Source organism: Pongo abelii, chromosome 14 (genome assembly GCF_028885655.2).
Source record: "Pongo abelii isolate AG06213 chromosome 14, NHGRI_mPonAbe1-v2.0_pri, whole genome shotgun sequence".
Classification (NCBI taxonomy): Eukaryota; Metazoa; Chordata; class Mammalia; order Primates; family Hominidae; genus Pongo; species Pongo abelii.
This window is the reverse complement of record NC_071999.2, coordinates 93,584,536-93,593,529: the sequence shown is the minus strand read 5'-3', so window position 1 is coordinate 93,593,529 and position 8,994 is coordinate 93,584,536. Positions and strand designations below refer to the sequence as shown.

Sequence of the window (8,994 nt, the reverse complement as noted above, 5' to 3'; positions counted from 1 at the left end):
TTTAGAATACTGATCAATTTTAGATAAGGAATCCATCATAATTGTTGAAGGTAGTTTTACACAAATTAAAAATATGAAAACTATGGAAAACTGTAGACTGAATAAATAATACTGATATGACAAGTACGTTATATTAAGAGAAAAGTGAATATGCAATGTATTACTTACCATGCTCCACGTAGTAGATGAATACTTCAGTAAGGAAAGAGTGTATATAATTGAAATAGCATTAATAAACACATTAAGCGACACATTTAGAAAATCATACTTCCCTGAACCAACAAAGGCATAAATTACATATATATGTCATATATGTTATATATATATATTTATATATATATTTATATATATTTATATATTTTTATATATATATTTATATATATAAATATATATACTTAAAAATTTTGCTAATTAGGGGAAACATATTTTGTATTACGAATAAAGTTTAGGAACTATTTCCTAAATTGTTAATGATGGAGATTCTATCAATCACACATAGTTAAGTCTTTTGCACCTTAAGTAATCATTACTTCCATCCCTCATATTTGACATAGTTATCAAGTGTTTATTCAGAAACCATTTAAAAAATTACATGTGCTGGGATACATATGAGACTGTAACAACAGTAGCCCCATCTTACAGAGATCCTGTTTATCATTATCATCATTGCTTGCTGCCCACAGGGATAAAGACATTGTATAGAGACTTGTACAGTCCATGATTTGGTCTTCTGAGGTGCCAGTACACGTGGATCTGTACAAATGCAACTGGGTTTGGTTAAACAATCGAAAATCGGCTACAATAGTAGTCAAATGAACATGTCATTTTGGTTCACTAATAAAAATACTTTCAAATCTTTTCTAATAAAACCCAAAACTTGCAAACAATTCTCACTGGAATGGCCCAATCAATTGCCCTATTTTTTTAAAATACATTGGGATACAATCAGCTCTGTTTTCTTAAAAGAAAATACAGATTCAATTGGGTGGGTTGCATTGGCTTTTAAAGATTTTGCCATTAAATTATCCACATTTTTGATGATTGAAAATGCCTTCCTGATACCACGTCAGTTTTAGAAATGCAGATCCTAATACAGTATGACACCTCTGCAAAATCATAGGCTAAATAGTGAAGGAAAGAGGAATGCTAAATGTGCATATAAAAATAGGTGCTACAATAAAATATTTGTATATTTCATCAATAAGTTATTTTGACTAATCAATTATGGATCATATAGCTCTGTAATTTTAATGATTTGTCCACATCTACGGTGATCCTTTACGGGATCACAGTACATTTTTTTTTAATTCTAATGTCCAGAATGCATACAAACACATCCTTTAAAAACAAAGAAAAGGAATGAGAAGGGAGAGGAGGGAAGGAGAGAAGGAGAGGGGCGGAAAAAGAGAACAAATTTCCTATTAAAGTTGGGGTGTGCTAATTTCTCCACAAAAGCCAGTTAGACCCACCCATGGCTTAAAAGGGGAGAAAGAGAGGTGGGGCAAGGGCGGGGGAGGTGGAGGAAGCAAAAGAGGAAGAGTAGAATCTATGCTCTGCCATCATCCACCATTCTTAGCACTTCCAACCACTACAAAAATGACTGCGACCTTTCACAAGTCACCCGCGCAGCAAATTGGCCTCCTTAAAGCCCTTCTCCACACCTGCCCCACACGCAAGAAGAGAAAGTGATGTGCCCAGTTTACACAAATGTTTCCCAGGTGTAAATTTTAAAGGAAATTGCACACCCTTTTCGCATCTTCCACCGAAGCTGAGAAATCCCGTGCCAAGGCACTTCACCCTAAACGTTGAAACAACACAATTAATCAAATGTGTTCACTGTGTGTGTCTGCTTGCTTGTTTGTTTTAAACGCAAAAGCTCCAAGGGAGTTTCTTTGCTTTTAGAACTGGCTAAATGTGGTCTGTTTTTCCAGCACTTCGAGGTAGTCCGGCTCAACGTTTAGTTTTGCTTTTAACTCCAGATATTCGTTCCGGTTGGGTTCTACAAAGACAGCACTCGGGGGGCTGTAGAGCACCGGTTCCCGTAGCCTGCTGTCCCCTGCCCCCGGGTGCAAATACTGATGGGGGCGTCTCAGGTCATAGTTGGGGGAGAAACTGTAAGCAGCGGGGCTGCACGGGAATTTGGGATATTCCGGGAGGCTATTGCCGGCGGGGGTGGTGGAGCAGTGTTTTTCTGGTTCCAAAATGCCCCTGTAAAAGCGGTCGGCGTCCTGCACCGGCGACAGCAGGTCCTCCCGGGGCTCGATGGTGCTGACGCTGTAGGCGGGGCTCCGCAAGTGGTGGCTTTCCCGCCTGTCCTCCTCCCCGGGCTGCAGCTGCAGCTGCGGCGGGGGCTGCTGCTGTGGCTGCTGCGGTGGTGGCGGCGGCGGCTGCTGCTGCTGCAGGTGGTGGTTGCTGCTGTAGGTGACCTTGAGCTCGTGCAGGTCTTTGTAATCCTCTACGGAGTTGCCCTCTCGGGAGCGGTAGATGGGGTTTTTGCACATGTGGCCCAGTGGGTGGGGGATGTATTCGTATACGTGGCCCGCGGGCGTCTTCACCTTGGGCAGCGCGGGCCCGCGGTGATGCACGTGCGCGTGTGGGTGGCCGCCCGTGCCGCCGCCGCCGCCGTACACGCTGTACTGCATGTTAAAGGAGCTCACGTCGGAGTTGTTGGTGCTGGTGTGGTCGCTCTGGTTCTTCTTCCTGCGCTTCATGACCAGCACGAAGAGCCCGGCGGCCACGAAGACGGACATGATGAAAACCAGCAGGAGGCTGAGAATTAACACAGACAAGGGCACCGACGACGCCCCTCCGCCTGCGCCCAAGCCCGCGGGGGCCCCGGTGCTGTTCAACCGGACCGCAGGAGTCACGGCGCTGGTCCTCGCAGGGACCTGGATTGAGGAGGGTGTGGGCGTGGAAACCACTACATCTGAATAGTCAGGGCACAGCAGCTCCGACTTAATGGAGCGCATGTCGGTCTCAGCGAATTTCTTGGGCGCCTTACAGATCACCTCGTCCACTAGGACGCCCACTTTGAGCTGCTCCACCCACAGCTTCATGCCCACAATGTCGCAGGTACAATCCCAAGGATTGTCATGCAGGTCGATTTGGATGAGTGACTTCAGCTGGTCCAAAACTCCACTCACTGGCAAGGAGGTGAAGTGGTTACTCCTCAGGTTTAGCCTGAGGAGGGTCAGGCCAGAGAAGACGCCTGAGGGCATGGCCTGCAGGAGGTTGTTATTCAAGAATAGCAGCTGGAGGTTTGGGACCGGGTCAAAAGTTCCAGACTGAATCTCGCGGATGAGATTATACTGGAGGAAGAGATACTGCAGGCTCTGCAGCCCATAGAATAACTCCGGGCTCAGCCTCTCGATCCTGTTGCCATTCAGGTAGAGGCGCCTCAGGTTGGTGAGATCCCCGAAAGCGCGGTCCTGGATCATCGAGATGCGGTTATTCCCCAGGTGCAGGAGGTCCAGCCCCGTGGCCTCCAGGAAGTCTGTCCTGCGCACGACAGCGATGTAGTTCTCTGTCAGATACATTTTCTTGGGATTGTAGGGCTTAGGCTGTAGTTCAGCGATGCTCTCGATCTTTCGCTCCTGGCAGTTTACGTTGAGGCCCAGATCAGAGATCTGCAGGTTGCAAGTGCACGCGGTGGGACACTCCAAAGGCACCGGGGATTTGGTCTGATAGGCGATGCTGGGGCCATAGTTGCTGTAGCCCAAGTCCTTAGAGGGCTGCCGAGAGGTGGGGCGCACCCTGGGCTTGTTGGGTTGGCGAGTCCCCTTAGGGGGCTTCAAAGGGGGTTTGTAAACAGCAGAGGAAGAAGTGGCCACAGAATTCACTGACGCAGGGGTGGTGTGTAAATACCCCGTGGTGCTCAAAGGCGTCTGCGGCCTCATCTCGTAGTCAGAAATAAGTCTCCTTGGGCAAAGTTCCTGCTTGGATACCTCGTCCAAGTCCCTGCCGTGTAAGCGGAAGGGGGTCTCACAAACCACATCCCCCACCAGGGCTGAGTAGGAGATGCTGTCCAACCAATCCTTTAGAGAGATCAGCTCACAAGAACAATTCCAAGGGTTTTCCTCCAGCTGTAACTCCACAACTTTATCCATGTGCTGCAAAAGCCCCACGTAGGGCAGAAGTTTCAGCCGGTTTCCCCGGAGGTCCAAGTGCGTTAAGGGCACAAAACGGAAAAGATTGTTGGGTAAACTGGACAAAAGATTGTCATTGAGGATAAGCACCTGCAACAAATGCAGTTTCCCAAAAGCATTGGGTTCAATGACGCTGATGTAGTTGTAATCGACCTGTAGGTACTCCAGGTTCTCCAAGCCAAGGAAGGTATCATCTCGCAGAAGTTCCAGTTTATTATTGTTCAGATGCAATCTCCTCAAACCCCGTAGCCCATGGAAAGCCCCGGTCTCAATGTCCTGGATAACATTGCTACCCAGATGCAAAATTGAAGCCCCAGTGTAATTGACAAACTCATTGGGATAGAGACGGTTCAAAAGGTTTCCGGACAACAAGAGGTGGTAGATTGGGAAACGGGGAGGGCTAATTTCAGAGAGACTGATGATCCCCCTGTTTTCACAGCTCACAGTTAAAATGCCGTCCTTTTCCTCACAAGGACATGCATTGTCACAGATTTCCCCATAATAATCGATGGTTTCTGCACACGAAAGGACGAGAGATGTTACAGCAAACGCTAGAGTCTGCAGCATCCAGCTATGCATTTTTCTGTGAAGGTCCTGTTCCAAAGTTACTGGGGGGCAGCAAGTGTGCATTTTACCTCCTGTAAGGGAGAGAGAAAACAAGGAAACAACAGAATATGACAAAAATTTAAGGGATCAGTCAGAAAGTCTCTCTCTTTCTTAACATTATTACTCTAAAACCCAAAAGGAAGCGATATAAATGACACACCTCCCCAAGTGAAACATTGACATTCTCCAGATTTTATTAAAATCTATTATACATTTTGATTTAAAGGTTGATTTCATTTTTTTTAAATGAGCACACCACAAATATGCTGCTCCTTACAAGATAAGACCAGGTTAGATAAAGTCCCATTTTAGTTTTCTCTGCTCCCCCTCCTTTTCAAAACCAATCCATAAATATACATAAAATGGCTGTCAGTTCAGTTTCATGGTTCTAATTTAAGAAAAAAGAAGCACCATTTTACAAGGTTCCCAACCTCACCTATACCCAGCCCCCACCCCCCCTTCTTTCTTTCAGAACCTCTTCAGTTAACAGTTCACCGTGAAGGTCTCTCATATTCACAGAGAGGCAAGGAGCCAAAATACTTGGGGTATTTTAAACCATCGCTAGAAATGCCACGGTGGGAACCTAAAGGATACTTTTCAGAGGCAAAAAGGGTGTAATATAATGCATCAAAGGAGCCCCAAGAAGCTCTTAAATCACCAATTGTCTCCCGGAGCTTTGAGTAAGGAGAAAAAAGGAGAGCACATTTGCTTTGATGGTGGACTTCACTACCACGCTATTAAAGCACATCAGCGTCCTAATTGCATGCACAGTGCCACTTAGCAGCGCTTCCCGGAGAGCGCCCTGCGACCACCTCTCATTGATCATGTCAGCGACGCTACCAAACCGCATCTTTAAGCCGCTGAAATAGTTCTGCACGATGGATTACAAAGAACTCAGCGAAGGTATTCGCAATCTCCGAATACCTCCCGATGCCTAGAGTTTAAAAAGGACGTTCCTACCGCTTACCGGGAATCAGTAAACCAAGGATCAGCACCAAAGCCTCCCTTACCTTGGGCTTGGCGTCTATTTGCAACGGTAATAGCAAGGTTTGCACGGAACTACCACCTCGACAGCATCCCCATCTTTGGAGTTGCTTATTACATTTAATTGTTAACGCTCCCCTCTCTCCTTTTTTTTAATCTCAGGGAAAGGACGCCTGGGCTGATTAAGAGGCAAAATAGAAAGGTGGGAGGGAGAACTGTAAGTGACTTAGGCCAGTTGTCTAATATCCGAATTTCATCTCCCACAGGAATCAATATGACCCCTCCCCCTTTTTTTCTTGCTCTCTTTTTGTCCCCTTGAAGGCTTCCTTCCACTTCCTACTTCTGATCAACAGCAGCACTCTTAAAGGAAGGACATAAATGGAATGAGCGTGTGTGTGTGTGTGTGTGTGTGTGTGTGTGTGTGCGCGCGCGCGCGCGCACGCTGCGTTGGTTAATGGGGTGGGGGACATTTGATAGAAATGCTGGACTCTAGGAACCTATGCCTTTTCTCTGGTCAACCTTGCTTTTGCCTCACTACCGAAGTCTAATATCAAATTGCAACTCCAAACTACAGCCAAGATGTTTCCGAGACAGCGGGTTCAAGCCTGGAGACCTTGCTCCTGATCCCCAAGTCGACTCCAGCCCGCGTTATTAAACGCCCCTGCATTCACACGCACATGTACCAGTGTGCCTGCGAATCATTCACGTGTGGCCACCCAGACGTGTCGAGATGAATTGGAACCACAGTGCATAAGCCTCGCAAGTATCCCCGACCTCCCAACGCAACGGTAAACGTCTCCCGGCTTAAAAGCGGCAAAAACATCCCCAGTGAAAGCAAAACGTTTACCTTGAAATTTCAGTTCTCCGCTGGATCAAATCCGCACATCCATTCAGGGAGGTTGGGTCCCCTCCCCCTCCCTCCCTGTGCTTCCCCGCCCCCATTCACCTCCCACCCCATCTGAAAGCCCATTGCAAATTCTGTCCAGCCAGTATTAAACTCCAGCGTTTACAACTTTAATTCAGTTCTAGTTAGCAAGGGTCGAAGAGCTTCCTCTCAGCCCACTCCCTTTCCCCTCCTCCTTGCTAGCAAAGGAGACCAAAAATTTGAGAAAATAAAGTTGAATGAGCCTGGGGAGGCTGACATTCTGACGGGGAAACGCACCTCCGATGCAAATTCGCGGGTGCGCTGAACATTATCAGATTCTCAGATTTTTTTTTTTTCTGGAGGGCGGGGGCGGGGGGACTATTCATTTTCTCCCAAAGAATTTAGATACTGGATCACCGCCCTGTACGTCCCTGCATTAAGCAGCATGGAGCCTCTCGGACTGCAGCCCAGCACCCAGGCCGCACCGGAGGCTCCGGGCACAGCTGCTCAAGCGGCCGCCCAGGCAGAAGCACCCGGAGTTCCAGGACGCGAGGCTCCCCCTCCCCCACCCCGCCCCAAAGAGAAGGAAGGGAAAACGGAGAAAGAAGGGGAGGGAGGAGAGGGAAAGAAAACCACCCCGCCACATAGATACACACACACACACACACACACACACACACACACACGAACCTCTTTTGCAAAGTAAACGATAGACTTACCCCGTCTCACATCTCCAAGGCCCAGTCATCATAGCCACCCTTTAAAAACACATACATACACAAAAACCCTCTTTGGGGTATGCACTGGGTTTCTCAAGCCCAGGCAGGGCGAGGAGAGGGCGAGCAGCGCGGTCCCAGAGGCTGGAGGAAAGAGGCGCCCGGACGCCTCCAGCCTGGGGCCGCCGCCGCGGTGGCGACCGCGGGTTCCGGGGCTCCCCAAACGGCTCTCCCCGGTGCTCTCCGCGGTAGTCGGAGCGGGCAGCAGGGTTGGGGGGGGGGAGAGCGGGGGGCGTTCTGGAGCGGCGGGATAGGAAGGCAGCGGGAGGGGGCGGCGGAGGTCCGACTGGAGAGGCGCCTCGCGGTAGGGGCCGGGAGCCGGAGCCGGGCGGGGCGGGGAGGGGGAGCTGCTAGGAGGGGAGGCACGGAGCGGGAGGAGGGGGACGCGGAGAAGACTGCCTGGCACCGCCGGCCCCGCCAACGTGACGGTCAACCCCGCCGAGCGCTCGCACCCGCTCACACTCATGATCACTCGCACACTCGCTCCAATACGTGTTAAGGCGCGATCGCGGGGTCCCTGGCAGCCTTCGCTGCACCCTCCCCCAACAGGGGTACTCACAGTTCCCATCTGCATAGGGGGCAACTTTCTCCGACCCAGCTGTGGCCGCCGACCCCTCCAGCCTCCTCCGGCTCCTCGCACCCTCCGGCCTGGGTTCGCGCCGGCCGGCCCTCCCCTCCCCCCTCGACTCTCCTCGCAGTCTTCACCACATTCCCCCCTGGTCAGTGGCGCACGCCGGGGGACGAGCCAGCGGGAGCGGGTCGCGGGGGTGTGCATGCATCTCCCGCCTTCTTCTTGCAGCGCACACTGTACATGGTAGTGAGGGGGCGAGCGAAGGTGGCACTGGCCCCTCGGCTGCTCCAGCGAAGGCGGCGGCTGCAGCTCCTGCGCTGTCCTCCGCCCCCCGCCAGCGGCGACCACCGCGCTGGGATCCCGCCGACGCTGTCCCCGCGCCGAGCCCGCCGCCGCGGCCCCTAATTAGTATTTGAGAGGCTCTTGCATCCTTTTGGCAGTTTCATCCTCACGGTGTTTGCAGGGTTTTTTTCTGTATCCCTTCCCGAGATGCGGCGCACAATCGTCATTATTTGGAACTCTCTATCACCGACATCCTTTGGGGTTTCTGGGGGAAGGGGGGGGCGGGCAGCAACCGCGTAGCTCTATGCCTGTGGCTTGTCCTGGCAGCCTGGTGGCTGTAAAAAAACTCCGAGAAAGTCGCGTCTTCCTCCCGGGCGCCGAGGAGGTGGCAACGCGGTAAGCAACGCCGAGTCTCTGAGACAGCTGCTCCGGAGCGGGTGCAGGGCCCAGTCCAGTGCACTTGTTTATTGTCGCGCCTCTGGTGCGAGCCAAGCTGCAGCAGACATGATGGGCCCGGGGCGAAGTGGGCGCTCGGTGGCCGATAGATGGCAGCCGAGGGCGAAGGCGTCCCTGGGCTAGGGCGGCGCAACCGGGGCCCCCTTGGATGTCACATTCGTAGGAGAGAGAGGAGTCTTGGACCATGTGCGTAATACCAGCGTGGGACTGTGCAATTCTCGGATTGGGAAAGGGAGGAGTGGAAATAACCCCGGCAGTGCCAGGCTTGCTGGTGGTCAGGAACAGATGATTCCAGCCCTGTGCTGATCG

General features: G+C 50.9%; 1 protein-coding gene across 3 annotated transcripts; it reads right to left on the bottom strand.

Moving 5' to 3' along the window:
- Positions 1 to 544: 544 nt before the first annotated feature.
- On the bottom strand, positions 545 to 8,769 carry SLITRK5 (SLIT and NTRK like family member 5). Of its 3 annotated transcripts, none has more exons than XM_009248720.4 (2): positions 7,936 to 8,769; positions 545 to 4,783 (listed from the first exon to the last, which is right to left on the bottom strand). In XM_009248720.4, exon 2 carries the CDS (start codon positions 4,773 to 4,775, stop codon positions 1,899 to 1,901), a length of 2,877 nt encoding a protein of 958 aa, XP_009246995.3. In that variant the 5' UTR covers positions 4,776 to 4,783; positions 7,936 to 8,769; the 3' UTR covers positions 545 to 1,898. The 3 variants fall into 3 exon arrangements, with proteins under 3 accessions (XP_009246995.3, XP_063571059.1, XP_009246996.3); XM_063714989.1 differs by lacking the exon at positions 7,936 to 8,769 and adding an exon at positions 7,320 to 7,456; XM_009248721.4 differs by lacking the exon at positions 7,936 to 8,769 and adding an exon at positions 6,583 to 6,663.
- Positions 8,770 to 8,994: the final 225 nt, after the last annotated feature.